Source organism: Blennius ocellaris (genome assembly GCF_963422515.1).
Source record: "Blennius ocellaris genome assembly, chromosome: 3".
Classification (NCBI taxonomy): Eukaryota; Metazoa; Chordata; class Actinopteri; order Blenniiformes; family Blenniidae; genus Blennius; species Blennius ocellaris.
In genome coordinates this window covers 33807996-33831359 of record NC_137652.1, presented here as the reverse complement: position 1 = coordinate 33831359, position 23364 = coordinate 33807996, and the positions used below count along the sequence as shown (strand labels likewise).

The 23364-nt window shown below is 48.0% G+C and overlaps 1 protein-coding gene across 1 annotated transcript in view; it reads left to right on the top strand.

Moving 5' to 3' along the window:
• Positions 1-23364, top strand: part of LOC308146460 (tau-tubulin kinase 1-like) — a 190782-nt gene that overhangs the window by 85072 nt on the left and 82346 nt on the right. The window contains exons 5-6 of the mRNA XM_080518287.1: positions 14237-14377; positions 20759-20863. Coding sequence (XP_080374413.1) covers positions 14237-14377; positions 20759-20863 — 246 coding nt within the window. The remainder of the gene's footprint in view (positions 1-14236; positions 14378-20758; positions 20864-23364) is intronic.

The window sequence follows — 23364 nt, the reverse complement described above, 5'->3', positions numbered from 1 at the left end:
TCTTGTTCGGCAGGGTCTCGCGGTAGTGGCGATGCCCTCGGTTTGTGGCTGAGAGTCACGGTTTGCAAACAGTTAAGAGTAGTTCGGGGAGTTTAAAATCGTTGATTTTCGGCGAGAATTTTCGGTTTCCCCATGTTAATGGATGACAGGAGCCAAAAAGGCGATTAGGGGGTGGGGAGCTTGGACGGCTAATAAAAATTAAACTGGACTAGGTAAGAAAAATTCCCTCTAAATATTTGTAGTAAACAATCTCCTCTATTTTTGTATATCTCAATTTAACCGATACGACCTTCGCCCTATGATGGTTTAGATTTTCCGTTTCGGCCTTTTTTTGCCTTTTTTGGGTGAACACCTTACTTTGAAAGGCAAATAGCGGCCTTCCTGTTGGAGTTAGCTCAAAAGTTAGAGCGCGTGAGTCGTAGGGCTCGAGTAGACGAACAAATTTCGTATTCGCGACATTTGTCTACGACATTCCTACGGACAGTGGCGGGCGATTGAAATTTTCTAGGTGGCGCTAGAGAGCCATTTTTGGACTTTCATGGAATTTTTTGACATGGTCACCGGCTCTATGCGATTTTTCACGAGTCTGCCAAATTTGGTCACGTAGTTTTCATGTTTAGGGGGTCAAATATGAGCGCAACGAAAAAGAAAAAAAACAAAAAATATATAATAAGAAACATTCGAAAAACAATATAGAATTTCGCCACCAGGTAGTGGCCGACGCCCCCTTTGGGGGCGTCGGCCACTCTGAGAGGGTCAGGAGAGTAACCGGATGAGTGCGGGCCCTCCTTCGGAGGCCCCGCACTGTTGGCGACGACGAAATCCAAAAGAGACCTGCCGTTGGCTGGGCTTAGGGCCCAGCCGTTGGCGAGGTCCCTAATTAAAGCTGCAAGCAGCATTGGTCGGGACCTCGAGATTGCCCGTCGGGGGGGTGGCTATGAACGGTTCAAAATATTTGCTTAAATATTAAAAAAAAAAAAAAAAAAAATGATGACTTTTATTTTGAAAAAACTGCGTCAAAACCAGCTAATTAGCTAGTGATTTGTGATCGCAGCAACCCCATTAGGCTCCCTACCAAATTTCGGCTCAATCAGACAATGTTTCCTCGCATGCTAACAGGCATGCTAAGCCGCAAGCTAGCCGAGCTGCCTGAAAATGTCTGTTGGGTGCTCCCCAGATGGCCCCGATCCTGAATCTGGTCTTACTTCAATTCTAGTGTAAAAGACACAGCACTTATGGCACAATAAAGGTTTTTCAAAAACTTCCACCGACATGAATTACATGGCCTCAGGCCAATCCTCCTACAGAGGTCAGTGTGGGACATGAGAGTGACCTGGTGGAGTGCCGGGCCTAGGAGGCCCGGCCTTTGTCGGCGTGAACGAAGGTGTGAATGATGCAGCATTAAAGCTTTTTCAAAAACTTCCACCGACTTCCATCGTACAAAGGTCAGTGTGGGACGATGGAGTGACCTGGTGGAGTGCCGGGCCTAGGAGGCCCGGCCTTTGTCGGCGTGAACGAAGGTGTGAATGATGCATCAATGAAGGTTTTTCACAAACTTTCACCGACATGAATTACATGTCTCAGGCCAGACCTCGTACAGGTTTTGCATGTCCTCATGACAGGAGAACATGAGACACGAGAGTGAGGTCAGGTCACATGAGAGTAACCTGACCTGAGAATGACTGGTGAGGTCACTCTCAGGTCAAACTGCAGGATATGACAGGCTGTCAATCACACAGCAGTGATGAGCCTGAAGCTACAGGAAGCTGCCCATATATGGAGTGATGCACTGACCAATCACAGTGGAGAATTTCACAGCTGCGCCGAGCGCGGACACTCTGACGTCAGAGTGAGCCAGAGAGGATTATATTAGAAGATTTTGCAAACAACTGCTCTTAATCTATACTTATCGGGGGAGTATGTGGACAAAAATACCATACTTTTGTAGGAATTTTTGTCGTCTTTAAGATTGTGTACGCTTGGAAGCAGTCAGAGGTAAACTTTGGACACCAGGGGGCGCTGTTTGGCAGGAACGGCAGATTTGGCTCCATCCGCTATAGTGTTAAGATTTCGGACGAGAAAAATGTTACTGTGTCGCTTTAACTCGTCATTCTGGGGACTTGTTTTGGAATTTTCCCCACATCTGTTACATCCTCTTGTTCGGCAGAGTCTCGCGGGCGTGGCGATGCCCTCGGTTTGTGGCTGAGAGTCACGGTTTGCAAACAGTTAAGAGTAGTTCGGGGAGTTTAAAATCGTTGATTTTGGGGGCGAATTTTCCGTTTCCCCATGTTAATGGATGACAGGAGCCAAAAAGGCGATTAGGGGGTGGGGAGCTTTGACGGCTAATAAAAATTAAACTGGACTAGGTAAGAAAATTTCCCTCTAGAGTTCAGTAGTAAACAATCTCCTCTATTTTTGTACATCTCAATTTAACCGATGCGACCTTCGCCCTATGAGGAGTTAAATTTTCCGTTTCTGCCTTTTTTTCCCTTTTTTGGGCGAACACCTTACATTGAAAGGCAAATAGCCGGCTTCCTGTTGGAGTTAGGCCAAAAGTTAGAGCGCGTGAGTCGTAGGGCTCGAGTAGACGAATAAATTTCATATTCGCGACATTTCTCTACGACATTCCTACGGACCGTGGCGGGCGATTGCAATTTTCTAGGTGGCGCTAGAGAGCCATTTTTGGATTTTCATGGAATGTTTTGACATGGTCACCGGCTCTATGCGATTTTTCACGAGCCTTCCAAATTTGGTGAGTTTTTGAGCGTGTTTAGGGGGTCAAATATGACCGTAACGAGGAAAAAAATAAAATTAAAGCTGCAAGCAGCATTGGTCGGGACCTCGAGATTGCCCGTCGGGGGGGTGGCTATGAACGGTTAATTAAAAAAAAGATTATTTAAGCAAAAAAAAAAAAAAAAAAAATTGTACTTTTATTTTGAAAAAACGGCGTCGGAACCAGCTAACTAGCTAGTGATTTGTGACCGCAGCACCCCCATTAGGCCACCTACCAAATTTCAGCTCAATCGAACAATGTTTACTAGCATGCTAACGGGCATGCTATGCCGCAAGCTAGCGGATACACCTGAAAATCTCAGTGTGGTACTCCCCAGGATGCCCCGATCCCAAATCTGGTCTTACTTCAATTCTAGTGGGAATGACGCTGCACTTATGGAACAATAAAGGTTTTTCAAAAACTTCCACCGACATGAATTATATGGCCTCAGGCCAGGCCTCCTACGGAGGTCAGTGTGTGACATGAGACTGACCTGGTGGAGTGCCGGGCCTAGGAGGCCCGGCCTTTGTCGGCGTGAACGAAGGTGTGAATGATGCATCAATAAAGGTTTTTCACAAACTTTCACCGACATGAATTACATGTCTCAGGCCAGACCTCGTACAGGTTTTGCATGTCCTCATGACAGGAGAACATGAGACATGAGAGTGAGGTCAGGTCACATGAGAGTAACCTGACCTGAGAATGACTGGTGAGGTCACTCTCAGGTCAAACTGCAGGGTATGACAGGCTGTCAATCACACAGCAGTGATGAGCCTGAAGCTACAGGAAGCTGCCCATATATGGAGTGATGCACTGACCAATCACAGTGGAGAATTTCACAGCTGCGCCGAGCGCGGACACTCTGACGTCAGAGTGAGCCAGAGAGGATTATATTCAAAGATTTTGCGAACAAGTGCTCTTAATCTATACTTATCGGGGGAGTATGTGGATAAAAATACCATACTTTTGTAGGAATTTTTGTCCTCTTTAAGACGGTGTACGCTTGGAAGCAGTCGGAGGTAAACTTTGGACACCAGGGTGCGCTGTTTGGCGACAACGCCGGATATCTCCCATCAGGATTCAATGTAAAAATGTAGAACGAAGAAAATGTTACTGTGTCGCTTTAACTCGTCATTCTGGGGACTTGTTTTGGAATTTTCCCCACATATGTTACATCCTCTTGTTCGGCAGGGTCTCGTGGGCGTGGCGATGCCCTCGGTTTGTGGCTGAGAGTCACGGTTTGCAAACAGTTAAGAGTAGTTCGGGGAGTTTAAAATCGTTGATTTTCGGCGAGAATTTTCCGTTTCCCCATGTTAATGGATGACAGGAGCCAAAAAGGCGATTAGGGGGTGGGGAGCTTGGACGGCTAATAAAAATTAAACTGGACTAGGTAAGAAAAATTCCCTCTAAATTATTGTAGTAAACAATCTCCTCTATTTTTGTATATCTCAATTTAACCGATACGACCTTCGCCCTATGATGGTTTAGATTTTCCGTTTCGGCCTTTTTTTGCCTTTTTTGGGTGAACACCTTACTTTGAAAGGCAAATAGCCGGCTTCCTGTTGGAGTTAGGTCAAAAGTTAGAGCGCGTGAGTCGTAGGGCTCGAGTAGACGAAGAAGTTTTGTATTCGCGACATTTCTCTACGACATTCCTACGGACCGTGGCGGGCGATTGAATGTGTCTAGGTGGCGCTAGAGAGACATTTTTGGATTTTCTCAGAATTTTTTGACATGAGATTATGTAGTGCCACACTTTTGACGAGTCTCCCAAATTTGGTGAGTTTTTGAGCGTGTTTAGGGGGTCAAATTGAGGGATTTATGCGCGAAAGAAAAACGAACAAATAATAATAAGAAACATTCGAAATACAATATAGAATTTCGCCACCAGGTAGTGGCCGACGCCCCCTTCGGGGGCGTCGGCCACTCTGGGAGGGTCAGGGGAGTAACCGGATGAGTGCGGGCCCTCCTTCGGAGGGCCCGCACTGTTGGTGACGACGAAATCCAAAAGAGACCTGCCGTTGGCTGGGCCTAGGGCCCAGCCGTTGGCGAGGTCCCTAATTAAAGCTGCAAGCAGCATTGGTCGGGACCTCGAGATTGCCCGTCGGGGGGGTGGCTATGAACGGTTAATAAAAAAGACAATTTTTTAAGTAAAAAAAAAAAAAAAAGACTTTTATTTTGAAAAAACGGCGTCGAAACCAGCTAATTAGCTAGTGCTTTGTGATCGCAGCAACCCCATTAGGCAACCTACCAAATTTCAGCTCAATCGAACAATGTTTACTAGCATGCTAACAGGCATGCTAAGCCGCAAGCTAGCCGAGCTGCCTGAAAATGTCTGTTGGGTACTCCTCAGATGGCCCCGATCCTGAATCTGGTCTTACTTAAATTGTAGTGTGAATGACACTGCACTTATGGAACAATAAAGGTTTTTCAAAAACTTCCACCGACATACATATGAGGGCCTCAGGCCAAGCCTCCTACAGCGGTCAGTGTGGGACGATTGAGTGACCTGGTGGAGTGCCGGGCCTAGGAGGCCCGGCCTTTGTCGGCGGTGCACGGTGTGAATGACGCAGCACTTATCGAACATGAAAGGTCTTTCAAAAACTTCCACCGACATGAATTACATGTCTCAGGCCAGACCTCGTACAGGTTTTGCATGTCCTCATGACAGGAGAACATGAGACATGAGAGTGAGGTCAGGTCACATGAGAGTAACCTGACCTGAGAATGACTGGTGAGGTCACTCTCAGGTCAAACTGCAGGATATGACAGGCTGTCAATCACACAGCAGTGATGAGCCTGAAGCTACAGGAAGCTGCCCATATATGGAGTGATGCACTGACCAATCACAGTGGAGAATTTCACAGCTGCGCCGAGCGCGGACACTCTGACGTCAGAGTGAGACAGGGAGGATTATATTAGAAGATTTTGCGAACAACTGCTCTTAATCTATACTTATCGGGGGAGTATGTGGACAAAAATACCATACTTTTGTAGGAATTTTTGTCCTCTTTAATACTGTCTGGGTTTGGAAGCAGTCAGAGGTAAACTTTGGACACCAGGGGGCGCTGTTTGGCAGGAACGGCAGATTTGGCTCCATCCGCTATAGTGTTAAGATTTCGGACGAGAAAAATGTTACTGTGTTGCTTTAACTCGTCATTCTGGGGACTTGTTTTGGAATTTTCCCCACATATGTTACATCCTCTTGTTCGGCAGGGTCTCGTGGACGTGGCGATGCCCTCGGTTTGTGGCTGAGAGTCACGGTTTGCAAACAGTTAAGAGTAGTTCGGGGAGTTTAAAATCGTTGATTTTCGGCGAGAATTTTCCGTCTCCCCATGTTAATGGATGACAGGAGCCAAAAAGGCGATTAGAGGGTGGGGAGTTTGGACGGCTAATAAAAATGAAACTGGACTAGGTAAGAAAATTTCCCTCTAGAGTTCAGTAGTAAACAATCTCCTCTATTTTTGTATATCTCAATTTAACCGATGCGACCTTCGCCCTATGAGGAGTTAAATTTTCCGTTTCTGCCTTTTTTTCCCTTTTTTGGGCGAACACCTTACTTTGAAAGGCAAATAGCGGCCTTCCTGTTGGAGCTAGGTCAAAAGTTAGAGCGCGTGAGTCGTAGGGCTCGAGTAGACGAAGAAGTTTTGTATTCGCGACATTTCTCTACGACATTCCTACGGACCGTGGCGGGCGATTGCAATTTTCTAGGTGGCGCTAGAGAGCCATTTTTGGATTTTTTGGGAATTTTTTGACGTGAGATTGTGGAGTGCCACACTTTTGACGAGTCTCCCAAATTTGGTGAGTTTTTGAGCGTGTTTAGGGGGTTCGGAGGGCCCGCACTTTTGGCGACGACGAAATCCAAAAGAGACCTGCCGTTGGCTGGGCCTAGGGCCCACCCGTTGGCGAGGTCCCTAATTAAAGCTGCAAGCAGCATTGGTCGGGACCTCGAGACTGCCCGTCGGGGGGGTGGCTATGAACGGTTCAAAATATTTGCTTAAATATTAAAAAAAAAAAAAATAAAAAAAAATTATGACTTTTATTTTGGAAAAAACTGCGTCAAAACCAGCTAATTAGCTAGTGATTTGTGATCGCAGCAACCCCATTAGGCTACCTACCAAATTTCGGCTCAATCAGACAATGTTTCCTCGCATGCTAACAGGCATGCTAAGCCGCAAGCTAGCCGAGCTGCCTAAAAATGTCTGTTGGGTTCTCCCCAGATGGCCCCGATCCTGAATCTGGTCTTACTTCAATTCTAGTGTAAAAGACACAGCACTTATGGCACAATAAAGGTTTTTCAAAAACTTCCACCTACATGAATTATATGGCCTCAGGCCAGGCCTCCTACGGAGGTCAGTGTGTGACATGAGAGTGACCTGGTGGAGTGACCTTTGTCGGCGGTGTGCGAAGGTGTGAATGATGCAATAAAGGTTTTTCACAAACTTCCACCGACATGAATTACATGTCTCAGGTCAGGCCTCCAACAAAGGTCAGTGCGATACATGACAGTGACCTGGTGGAGTGCCGGGCCTAGGAGGCCCGGCCTTTGTCGGCGGTGTCGAAGGTACGAAGGTTCAGCTCAATCGGATAATGTTTGTTAAAATGCTAACGGGCTTGCTAGGCCTATGAGATCCTGAAAATGTCACTGAGATGCTCCCCCTCCCCCTCCCCCAGTCCCCGGAGCAGGATTGCGCAATCCTGCTGTAGATTTTCACAGCAGGTGCACGTCACTTTGATCGTTAAGTGTGAGAGCTAGAGTGGGAGAGATATTTTCATAATTCCAAGATGTCGCAAACAACTGCTCTGAATCCATAGTTATCGGGGGAGTATGTGGATAAAAATACCATACTTTTGTAGGAATTTTTGTCCTCTTTCAGACGGTGTGGGTGTGGAAGCAGTCAGAGGTAAACTGTGGACACCAGGGGGCGCTGTTTGGCACTAACGGCAGATTGGGCTCCATCCGCTATAGTGTTAAGATTTCGGACGAGAAACAATTTTACTCTATCGCTTTAACTCGTCATTCTGGGGACTTGTTTTGGAATTTTCCCCACATATGTTACATCCTCTTGTTTGGCAGGGTCTCGCGGGCGTGGCGATGCCCTCGGTTTGTGGCTGAGAGTCACGGTTTGCAAACAGTTAAGAGTAGTTCGGGGAGTTTAAAATCGTTGATTTTCGGCGAGAATTTTCCGTTTCCCCATGTTAATGGATGACAGGAGCCAAAAAGCCGATTAGGGGGTGGGGAGCTTGGACGGCTAATAAAAATTAAACTGGACTAGGTAAGAAAAATTCCCTCTAAATTATTGTAGTAAACAATCTCCTCTATTTTTGTATATCTCAATTTAACCGATACGACCTTCGCCCTATGATGGTTTAGATTTTCCGTTTCGGCCTTTTTTTGCCTTTTTTGGGTGAACACCTTACTTTGAAAGGCAAATAGTGGGCTTCCTGTTGGAGTTAGGTCAAAAGTTAGAGCGCGTGAGTCGTAGGGCTCAAGTAGACGAAGAAGTTTCGTATTCGCGACATTTCTCTACGACATTCCTACGGACCGTGGCGGGCGATTGCAATTTTCTAGGTGGCGCTAGAGAGCCATTTTTGGATTTTCTTGGAATGTTTTGACATGGTCACCGGCTCTATGCGATTTTTCACGAGCCTTCCAAATTTGGTGAGTTTTTGAGCGTGTCTAGGGGGTCAAATATGACCGTAACGGCGAAAAAAATATAATAATAATAATAAACATTCGAAAAACAATATATAATTTCGCCACCAGGTAGTGGCCGCGCCCCCTTCGGGGGCGCGGCCACTCTGAGGGGGTCAGGAGAGTTCTGGATGAGTGCGGGCCCTCCTTCGGAGGGCCCGCACTTTTGGCGACGACGAAATCCAAAAGAGACCTGCCGTTGGCTGGGCTTGGGGCCCAGCCGTTGGCGAGGTCCCTAATTAAAGCTGCAAGCAGCATTGGTCGGGACCTCGAGATTGCCCGTCGGGGGGGTGGCTATGAACGGTTCAAAATATTTGCTTAAATATAAAAAAAAAAAAAAAAAAAAAAAATGTGTATGACTTTTATTTTGAAAAAACTGCGTCAAAATCAGCTAATTAGCTAGTGATTTGTGATCGCGGCAACCCCATTAGGCCACCTACCAAATTTCAGCTCAATCGAACAATGTTTACTAGCATGCTAACGGGCATGCTATGCCGCAAGCTAGCGGATACACCTGAAAAGCTCAGTGTGGTACTCCCCAGGTTGCCCCGATCCCGAATCTGGTCTTACTTCAATTCTAGTGTGAATGACACTGCACTTATGGAACAATAAAGGTTTTTCAAAAACTTCCACCGACATGAATTATATGGCCTCAGGCCAGGCCTCCTACGGAGGTCAATGTGGGACGATGGAGTGACCTGGTGGAGTGCCGGGCCTAGGAGGCCCGGCCTTTGTCGGCGTAAACGAAGGTGTGATTGATCCAGCAATAAAGGTTTTTCACAAACTCTCACCGACATGAATTACATGTCTCAGGCCAGACCTCGTACAGGTTTTGCATGTCCTCATGACAGGAGAACATGAGACATGAGAGTGAGGTCAGGTCACATGAGAGTAACCTGACCTGAGAATGACTGGTGAGGTCACTCTCAGGTCAAACTGCAGGATATGACAGGCTGTCAATCACACAGCAGTGATGAGCCTGAAGCTACAGGAAGCTGCCCATATATGGAGTGATGCACTGACCAATCACAGTGGAGAATTTCATAGCTGCGCCGAGCGCGGACACTCTGACGTCAGAGTGAGGCAGAGAGGATTATATTAGAAGATTTTGCGAACAACTGCTCTTAATCTATACTTATCGGGGGAGTATGTGGATAAAAGTACCATACTTTTGTAGGAATTTTTGTCGTCTTTAATACTGTGTGGGTTTGGAAGCAGTCAGAGGTAAAGTTTGGACACCAGGGGGCGCTGTTTGGCAGGAACGGCAGATTTGGCTCCATCCGCTATAGTGTTAAGATTTCGGACGAGAAAAATGTTACTGTGTCGCTTTAACTCGTCATTCTGGGGACTTGTTTTGGAATTTTCCCCACATATGTTACATCCTCTTGTTCGGCAGGGTCTCGTGGGCGTGGCGATGCCCTCGGTTTGTGGCTGAGAGTCACGGTTTGCAAACAGTTAAGAGTAGTTCGGGGAGTTTAAAATCATTGATTTTCGGCGAGAATTGTCCGTTTCCCCATGTTAATGGATGACAGGAGCCAAATTGCCGATTAGGGGGTGGGGAGCTTGGATGGCTAATAAAAATTAAACTGGACTAGGTAAGAAAATTTCCCTCTAGTGTTCAGTAGTAAACAATCTCCTCTATTTTTGTATATCTCAATTTAACCGATGCGACCTTCGCCCTATGAGGAGTTAAATTTTCCGTTTCTGCCTTTTTTTCCCTTTTTTGGGCGAACACCTTACTTTGAAAGGCAAATAGCGGCCTTCCTGTTGGAGTTAGGTCAAAAGTTAGAGCGCGTGCGTCGTAGGGCTCGAGTAGACGAACAAGTTTCGTATTTGCGACATTTCTCTACGACATTCCTACGGACCGTGGCGGGCGATTGAATGTGTCTAGGTGGCGCTAGAGAGCCATTTTTGGATTTTCTCAGAATTTTTTGACATGAGATTATGGAGTGCCACACTTTTGATGAATTTCCAAAATTTGGTGAGTTTTTGAGCGTGTTTAGGGGGTCAAATTGAGGGATTTATGCGCGAAAGAAAAACGAACAAATAATAATAATAAGAAAAAGAAACATTCGAAATACAATATAGAATTTCGCCACCAGGTAGTGGCCGACGCCCCCTTCGGGGGCGTCGGCCACTCTGGGAGGGTCAGGAGAGGGCCTGGATGAGTGCGGGCCCTCCTTCGGAGGGCCCGCACTTTTGTCGACGACGAAATCCAAAAGAGACCTGCCGTTGGCTGGGCCTAGGGCCCACCCGTTGGCGAGGTCCCTAAAAAGAATAATAAGAAGAAACATTCGAAAAACAATATATAATTTCGCCACCAGGTAGTGGCCGACGCCCCCTTCGGGGGCGTCGGCCACTCTGGGAGGGTCAGGAGAGGGCCTGGATGAGTGCGGGCCCTCCTTCGGAGGGCCCGCACTTTTGGCGACGACGAAATCCAAAAGAGACCTGCCGTTGGCTGGGCCTAGGGCCCAGCCGTTGGCGAGGTCCCTAATTAAAGCTGCAAGCAGCATTGGTCGGGACCTCGAGACTGCCCGTCGGGGGGTGGCTATGAACGGTTCAAAATATTTGCTTAAATATTAAAAAAAAAAAAAAAAATTTTTTATGACTTTTATTTTGAAAAAACTGCATCAAAACCAGCTAATTAGCTAGTGATTTGTGATCGCAGCAACCCCATTAGGCTACCTACCAAATTTCGGCTCAATCAGACAATGTTTGCTCGCATGCTAACAGGCATGCTAAGCCGCAAGCTAGCCGAGCTGCCTGAAAATGTCTGTTGGGTGCTCCCCAGATGGCCCCGATCCTGAATCTGGTCTTACTTCAATTCTAGTGTAAAAGACACAGCACTTATGGCACAATAAAGGTTTTTCAAAAACTTCCACCGACATGAATTATATGGCCTCAGGCCAGGCCTCCTACGGAGGTCAGTGTGTGACATGAGAGTGACCTGGTGGAGTGCCGGGCCTAGGAGGCCCGGCTTTGTCGGCGGTGTACAAATTACAAAAGAGAGCTGCCGTTGGCCAGGCCTGCGGCCTGGCCTTTCGTAAACTGTGGCTCAAGCCCGTCGGGGTGGCCACGATCCTCTAGACCAGTTAATGATCATTTTTTAAGCGTTTAAAAAATAGTACTTTTTTAATTAGTTTTATTTAGAAAAAAATGGCTCAAAACCAGCTAATTATGTAGTGATTCATGACCGCAGCGGCTCCATTAGGCCACCCACCAAATTTCAGCTCAATCGGATAATGTTTGTTAAAATGCTAACTGGCATGCTAGGCCTATGAGATCCTGAAAATGTCACTGAGATGCTCCCCCTCCCCCTCCCCCGGTCCCCCGAGCAGGATTGCGCAATCCTGCTGTAGATTTTCACAGCAGGTGCACGTCACTTTGATCGTTAACTGAGAGACCTAGAGTGGGACAGAGTGAAGATGAATTCCAGAACTTTCCAAACAACTGCTCTGAATCCATAGTTATCGGGGGAGTATGTGGATAAAAATACCATACTTTTGTAGGAATTTTTATCCTCTTTAATACTGTGTGGGTTTGGAAGCAGTCAGAGGTAAACTTTGGACACCAGGGGGCGCTGTTTGGCAGGAACGGCAGATTTGGCTCCATCCGCTATAGTGTTAAGATTTCGGACGAGAAAAATGTTACTGTGTCGCTTTAACTCGTCATTCTGGGGACTTGTTTTGGAATTTTCCCCACATATGTTACATCCTCTTGTTCGGCAGGGTCTCGTGGGCGTGGCGATGCCCTCGGTTTGTGGCTGAGAGTCACGGTTTGCAAACAGTTAAGAGTAGTTCGGGGAGTTTTAAATCGTTGATTTTCGGCGAGAATTTTCCGTCTCCCCATGTTAATGGATGACAGGAGCCAAAAAGGCGATTAGGGGGTGGGGAGCTTGGACGGCTAATAAAAATTAAACTGGACTAGGTAAGAAAATTTCCCTCTAGTGTTCAGTAGTAAACAATCTCCTCTATTTTTGTATATCTCAATTTAACCGATGCGACCTTCGCCCTATGAGGAGTTAAATTTTCCGTTTCGGCCTTTTTCTCCCTTTTTTGGGCGAACACCTTACTTTGAAAGGCAAATAGCGGGTTTCCTGTTGGAGAAAGGTCAAAAGTTAGAGCGCGTGAGTCGTAGGGCTCGAGTAGACGAACAAATTTCGTATTCGCGACATTTCTCTACGACATTCCTACGGACCGTGGTGGGCGATTTAAATTTTCTAGGTGGCGCTAGAGAGCCATTTTTGGACTTTGTGGGGATTTTTTTTTATTTTATAAAATTTTTCGCCACTTCTGACGATCCTGCCAAATTTGGTGAGTTTTTGAGCGTGTTTAGGGGGTCAAATTAGAGCTCAAAGAGGCGTCAGGAGTCCCAAGAAAGAATAATAATAAGAAACATTCGAAATACAATATATAATTTCGCCACCAGGTAGTGGCCGCGCCCCCTTCGGGGGCGCGGCCACTCTGAGGGGGTCAGGAGAGTTCTGGATGAGTGTGGGGCCTCCTGCGGAGGCCCCACACTTTTGGCGACGACGAAATCCAAAAGAGACCTGCCGTTGGCTGGGCCTAGGGCCCACCCGTTGGCGAGGTCCCTAATAATAAACATTCGAAAAACAATATATAATTTCGCCACCAGGTAGTGGCCGACGCCCCCTTCGGGGGCGTCGGCCACTCTGGGAGGGTCAGGAGAGGGCCTGGATGAGTGTGGGGCCTCCTGCGGAGGCCCCACACTTTTGGCGACGACGAAATCCAAAAGAGACCTGCCGTTGGCTGGGCTTGGGGCCCAGCCGTTGGCGAGGTCCCTAATAATGCTAATGTAGCAGCAGCAGGTGGCGGAGAGTGTGCTGGTCAGTTCCAGGTTGGTCTGGGTCCGGGTCAGGAAGGAACCACTCGTGGTTTTTGTGAAGGGGAACAACGACATGGTCATAAAATCTTTGTAGGCCTTTTCACCTCTGATCCACCGTCGTCCAGGGACACTTCCTGCCTCGGTGGAGACACAAGTCCCAGTCCTAATGGCTGCATTGATTGAATTAGATATGTTTAGTTAGTTTTAAAGACATGCTTTTGTTTATTCTTTTTATTTTTGATCTGCCATTCTTCAGTATTTTTCCGGAGCTGAGAGGTTGAAATCAATATCTGCAGTGTTTTCTTCACTTTTATGTCAGGAGAGTTTTGTCACTCCAGAGTTTGTGTTCAGTGGGAAATGCGTCCAGATGGCTCTTGAGGGTTGCTCACCCCTGGGCATGTGAACATGGGACATTTTTCTATGGAATTTTGTTTTTCATAGAAAACATTTCTCATTTTCACGAGCCCAGGGATTTATTAATAGAAATAAAGTGTTCCCAGCTTGTTCAGCTTGTTGATTTTATTGATAAATATTGTGAGAAATCATCAATGTGTCTTCAGATAGATGAGTGTCCTTGGGCAAGACACTGAACCCAAACTGCTCCCATAGGAGTGACAGCGCCTTGCATGGCTGCAGGCTCCAAGGGTGTGTGAAGGAGTGAATGTGAGGAACTATGTAAAGCGCATTGGGGCTGTTCACACAGCTATAAAGTGAAGTCCATTTACCATTTAGATGAGTATCATTAATATTAACATCTATGTAACTACAGGCAAAGTGAGCAAATGTGTTATTTCAGAGGAGTGTGTCAAACTGCTAGCCCTTTGTATGACTCAGTACCTATGAAGTCGGGCTCAGGTTCAAAAAGGTTGGTGACCCCTGCTGTGGATGTTGTGAGTTTGACCCTCTGGATGTTCTGTATGTCTCAGGGTCGAAACCTGGCGGACCTGCGGAGGAGTCAGCCCAGAGGCACCTTCACCATGAGCACCACACTGAGACTGGGGAAGCAGATTCTGGAGTCCATCGAAGCCATTCATTCGGTTGGCTTTCTGCATCGGGACATCAAACCGGTATGAGCAGGGAAACCTCTGTGCACATGGCGAGCTCACAACTTCTGACAAACGTTTTAGTACAGGTCCTAACAGGATCTAAAAAATGGCTTCCATAGAATGCTTTTACAGATGCTGGGCCCTCATTTCAGGATCCAACAACATTCCATTCATGTATCTTTAAATGTTCAGAGTCGAAGGAGGAGTAACCCTGACTAATAATTTAACACAAATGGTAAGCTGCTGCTCCGTTTTCATCAGAACACATTATTTGTTGTAATTGTCAATCAAAGTAATAATAATAATACTAATAATGTGGCGGCCACTCGGACCCAGGCTTCTCAGCCAGCAGGACTGTGGGAAAGGGGCCTGGTTTAAGGTTCCCGGGCTTGGGAGTTCTGTGTTTGTTCTGTGTTGTGTTTGTGGCAGTTGTGGAATAAAGACAAGATTCATCCTCAACTCCGGAGTATCCTTTATCCTGCCACATCGTGACCCGTTTTGAACATGTTTGAGGAAGCAGACGACTGTGACTTCGATTCGTCCGCGACTCCTCAGCAGCCAGCCGTATTCACAGCGGCTTTGAGGCTTCCACACTTTTGGCAGAACGACCTGGCTTCGTGATTCCAGCATGTCGAAGCGCTATTCCGACTGCACGGAATCACCGAGGATGAGACCAGGTATTACCTGATCGTCGCGGCCTTGGACCAGCAGTCCAATCGTGGGCCCATGCAGCTGTTGTGCACTCGCCCGTGTCTTGAGAAGTACGCCCTTCTCAAGCAGGTCCTGCTCCGGAGGTCCAGCCTCGACTCCTCTCCTGCCTGGTTGGGGGACGGCTCGGCTGTGGACCTGATGGACGACATGCTGTCGCTGTTGGGCGAGGACCAGGGTGGATTCCTTTTCCCCCACATTTTCCTGCATCGGCTCCCGCCGCCCGTGATCGCAGCCTTGGCTAACTCCCGGTGTTTGTCTGAGGGGGACTGCTGTGGTTTGGCCGAGGAGGCGGATCGCGTTCTGCTGGCCACAAGGAGATTTGTGGTACAAGGTGTGGGAGCGGAGCCCCCCAGCTGGTGACGGAGGACGCAGACCCGGTGGTGGTGGTCAGTGTGGCTGTCTGGAGACGACACGGGACCAGCATCTGTTTTTTCCATCAGCGGTTTGGCGCCAAGGCGCGACGCTGCGTCCCTCCTTGCTCGTTGGAGGCGCCGGGAAACAGCTGAGGGTGCTGGTGGACGATGTGAGCTGCTTTTCCACAAAGACTCGGTGTCAGGGAAGCGTTTTCTGCTGACTCCGGCTCGCAGCTGAACCTCCTCCCTCCAGCTGAACCTCCTCCCTCCAGCTGAGCCTCCTCCCTCCAGCTGAGCCTCCTCCCTCCAGCTGAACCTCCTCCCTCCAGCTGAACCTCCTCTCTCCAGCTGAGCCTCCTCCCTCTAGCTGAGCCTCCTCCCTCCAGCTGAGGCTCCTCCCTCCAGCTGAGGCTCCTCCCTCCAGCTGAACCTCCTCCCTCCAGCTGAGGCTCCTCCCTCCAGCTGAGGCTCCTCCCTCCAGCTGAGCCTCCTCCCTCCAGCCGGCCCGGGACACAGGACCTCCATTGACCAACGGTTCTCCATCTCCTCTTTTGGCAGTAGGTCAGCGACTGTACGTTTCCACGGACGCCAGTTGAAGTGGGACTTTGTGATCGCCTCCATTACTGTTCCCATTATCGCTGCTGATTTTCTCTTTGCTCATGATTTACTGGTTGATGTCGAGAACCGCCGGTTGATCGATGCAGTGTCATTTGCTACCTTTCCGTGTGAGACCGGGGGACCTGGGCCGTTAACCCGCGCTACTTTTGTAGCATCAGAGAATGTGTTTCAGCGTTTGCTGGTGGAAAACCCGCCTCTGACCAAGTCTGTCTTTTCGACCGCGGTGACTCGGCATGGTGTTGAGCATTTCATCACTATCGTGGGGCGCTGGTTTTTGCGTGCGCACGACGCTTGGACGCAGAGAAGCTAGCTGTAGCGAAAGGGGAGTTTGCCAATATGGAGCATTTGGGCCTCACGATGGTGAGGCGTTCTAACAGCCCGTGGGCCTCGCCGCTTCACATGGTGCCGAAGGCAGACGGGTCATGGCGGCCATGTGGAGATTTTCGCCACCTCAACAATATCACTGTGCACAATCGCTATCCCGTTCCGAATATTCACGATTTTTCCGTGCGTTTGGCAGGCACATGCGTTTTTTCAAAGTTGGAACTGGAGGTTCTCATGCGTGCACATGACGTACCCTCGCTTTTTGAGTTCCTGCGCATGCCTTTCGGCCTTAAAGGAGCAGCACAGACTTTTCAGAGGTTGATGGACTCGGTGCTGCTCGACCTTACTTTCGTGTTCGTTTATCTGGACGACTTCTTGGTGGCTAGTTCGTCAGCTGAGGAGCACCTTCACACCTGGAAGTTTTTCAGCGCCTTGAGGAACATGGCCTCATAGTCAACCCAGCTAATTGTCAGTTTGGTCTGCTGGTTATTGATTTTTTGGGTCATCGTATTTCATCTCAGGGTGCTGTTCTGCTGCCTTCTAAAGTGCAAGCGGTGGCAGATTTTCCCTGTCCGGCCTCGGTTTAGGCCCTGCACCCGATCGTGTCCAGGCCTTTGAAGGTGCCAAGTCTACTCTTGCTGATGCAGCTCTTCTGGCCCCTCCGGCACCTTCAGCACCCATCTCTTTAACGACTGACACATCTGACATAGCGGTGGGGGCTGTGGTGGAACAGCAGTTGTCTGCAGTTTGTCAGCTCCTTGCATTTTTCAGCCATAACCTGTGAGACAGTCAACACAAGTATAGCGTTTTTGACCATGAGTTGTTGGCACTGTGCCTTGCGACCCGTCATTTCCATTTCCTTCTGGAGGGCCGCTCACCAGCACTGCCACTTGGCGTCCATCTCTGAGTTCATGACTGACATCCAGCACGTGGCTGGTAAAGCGAACCGTGTCGCTGATTGTCCGTCTCGTGTGCTTGTGTGTCCCGTGCATCTGGGGGTGGATTTTTCTACCAATGGCGCTGACCAGCCCAAAGACTCGGACATCCTGACTCAGGTCTACTTGTACAAGCCTCAGGCTGGAGATCGCAGTTTTGGATGATGGTGGTCCTCCTCCCCTCTATGATGTGTCCACGGGTCGGCCCCGCCCCGTAGTTGCAGTTTCCTGGCGCCGGCGAGTTTTTGACTCTATTCATTCCCTTTCTCATCCAGGTGTTTGGGCGTCAGTGAAGTTGGTCGGGGCCAAGTTCGTCTCACCTGGCCTTCGCCGTGATGTCAAAGAGTGGGCAGCTGCGTGTATCAGCGTGATAAGGTGCACCAGCACACCAAGTCACTCCATGAACCGTTTCCCATTCCGGCGAGACGATTTGATCACGTGCATGTGGATTTGGTGGGTCCTCTGCCTCCTTCACAGGGTTTGACCCTCCTGCTTAAGATGGTGGATGGAACCACCAGGTGGCCAGAGGCGGTTCCTCTGTCCTCCACCACTTCTGCAGATGTGGCAAATGTTCCTTTCTACTTGGGTCTCGCGTTTCGGTACCCCCGTCAGATATTACTTCCGACAGGGGTCCCCAGTTTGTGTCAGAGCTGTGGTCTGTGATGGCGGGGTCTCTGGGGGTGCAGGTACATCGTACTACTGCATACCACCCTCAGGCTAATGGCTTGTGTGAGTTTTCACCGCTCCCTTAAAGCAGCGCTGCGTGCCGCACTGTCTGATGGTAGCTGGATAGTTTGCCTTGGGTGATGCTGGGGTTGTGTTGGGCTCCTAAGGAGGACCTAAATGCGTCGCCTGCCGAGCTCGTGCTTTGTCAGCCGCTCCGTGTTCCTGGGGAAGTTTTACCTGAAAGTTCTGCTCCTCGACCCCGGTCTGAAGCCGGTCCACTGTCCTCTGGTGGTTTTTCCACTCCGGGCCCCATTCACCACTGTTTTCCACCGTCGTTTGTTCTGGTGGAGCTCAATTCGGCCCGTTTTGTTTTTGTGCGGCATGATGCTCACTGCTCGCCCTTACAACCCCCGTATGATGGCCCCTTCATAAGGGGGCCATCGTTCCAACACAAGGTTTCCGTGCTGGATGAGGGTGGGCAGGGAGCACATTTGGTTAGACAGACTTAAGCCTGCTCATATGAAGGCTGATGAGGTCATGGTTCCGGCCCAGGTTCCCCGTCGTGGTCGTCCTCCAAGACCCCCAGTGGTTTCTCCTCGTGCTGGGCGTTCTGGCTCACAGCCTGTGGATGACTGTTTTTCTCCTCCTCATGGACGCCCTGCTCACCAAGCCTCGCCTGCTGTTTCACCTGAGGGACACGGCAGCCGCTATGGCCGACTGATTAAGCCTCCAGTGAGATACTGAATGACTTTCCCAGGTTTGCCCTCCGGGCTGCTCTGTGGTGGCCACTAGGACCCAGGCCTCTCACCCAGCAGGACTGTGGGAAGGGGGCGTTAGTTTAAGGTTCCCAGGCTTGGGAGTTGTGTGCCTGTTCTGTGTTGTGTTTTTGACTGTTGTGGAATAAAGACAAGAGTCACCTTCAGCTCCGGAGTATCCTTTATCCTGCCACAATTATACACTTTATTTGAAGACTCATTTCTCAGCATTCAAGGACACTGTCCAATCAGACATTTACAACAGTGCATTATTTAACAGCAAAAACAACACAAGATGCATATTGGCATCAGAGGGTCTGTACAGTTTTGAAAAGATGTGAGTTGTGATTTGACGTGAGGGAATGAGTCCAGGTGTCTCAGTTGGCGAGGTTGTGGATGGAGACCAGTCTGTTGATGAGGGTGGAGTGACAGATGGTATCAAAAGCCGCGCTCAGGATGAGGATGGTGAGGAGTCCAGAATCACCTACCATAAGGAGGTCGTTGGTGGTTTTGACCAGTGCTGTTTCTCTGCTATGGAGTGGGTGGAAACCGAACTGGACATTTCCATAGAGGTTGTTGCGAGATAGGTGAGAGCAAAGTTGTCAGGCAACTGTACTTTCCAGGATTTTGGAGATGAATGGTAGATTGGAAATGGCACGGTAATTGTTGGCGTTAGAGGGGCCAGCACCAGCTGAGTGAGAGAGGAAAGGATGATGGTAGAAGTGAGGGGGACCAGAGGAGGGGCAGGATTTGACCAGATGGGAGCGAAGGGCGTCCAGTTGACAGGTGGATGGCTTGGATTTGTGGATGACTTGTGTGATTTCCTACAGTAAGGCACTGGAAGGACGAGAATGAGTATGTTGATGCTGGTGAATGTTTTTCTTCTGTGAAGAAGGACATGATGGCATTGCAGAAGGAGATCGTGCACAGGTGAGGAGACTTGGTGTTTCCTTTGTTAGCATAGGTCATAGTCCAGTAATACCGGGTTTTTGTGGAGGCAATGGAGTCCTTATAGCATATGATGTGAATAGTGTGCATTTCTTTGTGGATATTGAGACTGTTGTTCTATAAATCTGCTCAAGTGTTCAACCTTTGACTTTCATGAGCTGAAGGTCCAGGGTAAACTAAGAGGCAGAGCTAGAGAAGGAGACAGGTTGTTTTTTAATGGAGAGAGAATTGAAAATATTATGGAGTTCGATGTTGTAATGAGAAACCAATTCATTAGGGATGGCTAGATTATGGAAGTCAGGGAGGAAGTTGATATTTGAAGTGAGAGTGGAGAGATTGATCTTCTTCGTATTGTGGATTGACATGAGACGTGGTGTCTTAGTGATGGAGAGAGGGAATTAAACTATAAATAAGAGAAGAAAGTGATCGGTTATGGGGAGTTCATCGGCTGTAGCATCAGAGGTGTGACACCACAGATTAAATCCAGAATGTGTTCTTTGTAGTGTGTAGGAATGTAGGAATGGAGGTATGCTGAAGAAATCCAAATCTTTCTAGACAGGAAGTCTTTGGTGTGCTGGACGGTGGTGCTGTCCATGTGGATATTGAAATTGCCCAGCAGGGTCATGTTGGGTGGGAGAGAGGAGAGATGGGTAAGGAAACCAGTACAGTCATTTAAAAAGTCATTATTTGTTTTAGGGAGCTGGTAGACTACTGCAACGATGGTAGGAGTGGGACAGACAGCTCACACACAGTGGATTTAAGCGATCCAGAGACGGGTACAGATGCTGACCAGACCTTCCACTTCTCATCATAAATGATCGTGAGACCTCCACAGCAAACGTATTACTCTTTTGTTTGTAATGCAGTGCATTTAGAATAAAAATGCACAACACACTACTTTTGAATTCACCATTGAATGTGTCTGGAACAATATTTTGCGATAAAAAGTTATAAAACAAGTTTATGTGGAGCACAACGTACTGGATGTGTGGTGTGGTACTGAGCAGGGTCTGAGTAGCTGTTGAAAGGATATTGTATACGTGAAAGACAAAGTGGGACCCATTGTGTCTCTGTGATGTGTCGTTTTCACAGTCCAACTTTGCGATGGGACGACTTCCCTCCACCTACAGGAAGTGCTACATGCTGGACTTCGGGCTCGCTCGACAGTACACCAACACCACCGGAGAGGTCCGCCCGGTAAGAGACCGGTCTGGTCGTCCGCCGTGCCTGCCCCCACCCCACCCCACCCCCAACGACACCACCACCACTCCCTCTCTGTGTGTTGTCTAGAAAGAGAGAGACGAGAAGATGGAACATTGTGAAACTGAGTTTGGTCAATTACAAACCAGCTTTCCATGTTTTTCTTGCAGGTTTTGGTTCATCTTGTCCCTCATTTCCTGTTTCAGATGCTGTTTTTGTTGCTCAAGCTTTCTCCTCTGGTCTGGTCTTTTATCGATCCTCCTCCTCACAGGAACCAAGGGTTTAAATCTCCAACATCAGGGAGCTCTTTTGATGCTGCACACAGAGTGCAAATGATGTGAACAAGCTTGCAACATAAACATGCTGACATGGATAAATAAAATAAATCAAAGTTAATTGGCTCAACTCTTGCCGGGTGCATCTGAATAGAAAATCTTCACAAAAGTCTAATTAGTTGATATCTTCAGCTTCAATTATATGAACTGTTGCATAAAAACATGTTTCTCATCACATTCATTGCTATGTTAAAAGGCTGTCAAATTAACATTTCTTTTTTTTCCCAGTCATTGAGTAGTTGTGAAAATCGTTTTTTTTTTTCTCCATGCGTCGAAATATCTTTAAGGTCATTTTTGTATAAATGAAAAAAGCAATGATTGTTCTCAAAATATATTTTTGCTGCACACAAGATATTTTCCTGAATTATATCACACTGATAAAATCACAACATTAACTCTTCTTGCGGTCCGGTAGAGGTGATGGTGGTGTTGTCCTGCTTCTGCCTTCTGTAATTTGTCCATTTTCCACATTGCTTTGATAAAGTTGTGGCTCTTGCAGTGTGTTTGTGTGTGGGACTCTCCCCGCGGTTGGGGTGTTAGTTTGCACCATAGTATTGTGATTGACTTTTTACATGTTGACAACAGTAGTTTACTTACATATTGATCAGCTTCTTGTATTACCTCACCTGTTATGTCCCAGGTATAAAACCTTACAAGATCTATATCAAATTGTTTTATGTTTGAGAAAGTCCAGAATATGTTTGTGGTCTACGTCCCATCTCGATTTCAGGAATGATAAAATATCGAATACATTTTTTCCAGTTATGGTCTCTCCAGGGGCTCGTTGCTGTGCAGTGTTTCACACATAAAAACCCACTCTTCCTCAGAGATGTGTTCTCTAAAGCCGTGTTTCCACCGCACAATAAGTGCAGGGACAGAACGGATCATTCCGGAGCGTTCCGGAGCGTTCCGGAGCGGTACGGCAAAGCGTGACCGGAGCCAAATCCAACGCTACTGTCGTCTCAGCCATCTGGATTTATGAATCCTCTGTTGTTGTTGTTGTCTACATCCTCCACTTTGCACTAGTTGTTGTGTTAACTTGTATTTTTTGCAGCCTCAGAGCTGCAGCTGTGTTGGTCCAGAGAGAGCGGTGCCTTGCCGTGACGAGCGCTTGAGCCGTGCTGGGACGCTGCACCGGGACACGGGAGCGCTGAGCTTTCTGCTCAAACGCCGGACACGGAGGCTCCGAGCGTCTCTTTGCACCGCGTCTTCTGCCCGACCACCGGCAGTGCGGACGCCGAGCTTTCTGTTCACACGCCATGCAGCTGCGCTGACCGCGGTTGAACAGAACGCTGACCGCCGCTGCATTGTGTTTGAACAGAAAGCTCAGACGCAATGCAAAGACCCGGCTCGTGGTGCACCCCCACGGCGCACTGACGCTGTTCTGCGAACAGAAAGCTTGGCCGCGAGGCAAAGTCCAGAGCCCCGGTCTCCCCCTGCCTCACGTCTGCTCTTTCATGACCACCATGGAAGTTGAACAGCAAAGACAAGAAAAGAAAAAAACAACCACCAGAGCAAAGCTGAGCTCTCTAACAACAGAGGATTCATCCAGCCCACATATTAAAACATTGAGGGTGTAGTAAATCACTGACCAATCAGCAGATGGCTCCTCCGACTCAGACCTGTTCCATGGTCCTGGTACCCTGATGGAGGGGGGGGGGCGGAGAAGTGACCACCTTTGGAGCGGTTGTTTCCAGAAAATCACAAATTCTTGTGTTGGAAATGCGAACCATAGCACCAAATAATATAAGTGTAATTTCTACAGTGTTGAGACGGGAACAATAATTAATCAATCAATCAACCAACTGGCATTGCACACATAGGTAACGGACTATACCGGTCCATTCCAGCACTTTTTGTGAGGTGGAAACGGAGCTTAAGGTCCTTTTCCCATTTCTCTTTAATATAGAGAGATGAACGATTTCTATGTGACATTATACCTGTGTACAGAACTGAAATTACTCAGCATTTTTCCCCTCGTGTGTTTGTCTTCCTCGTTGTAATATGGCGATATATTGAAACCAGAAAAATGATCGAGTTTGGTATTTCCATCGCTAATTAAAGATCACTTTAGGTCCATAACGTTTCTTCGTTCAGGCATATGTCTCTCGTTATAACAATAGTCATCATGTTAAAAGGTGAAACGTTTCACTGTAAAACACA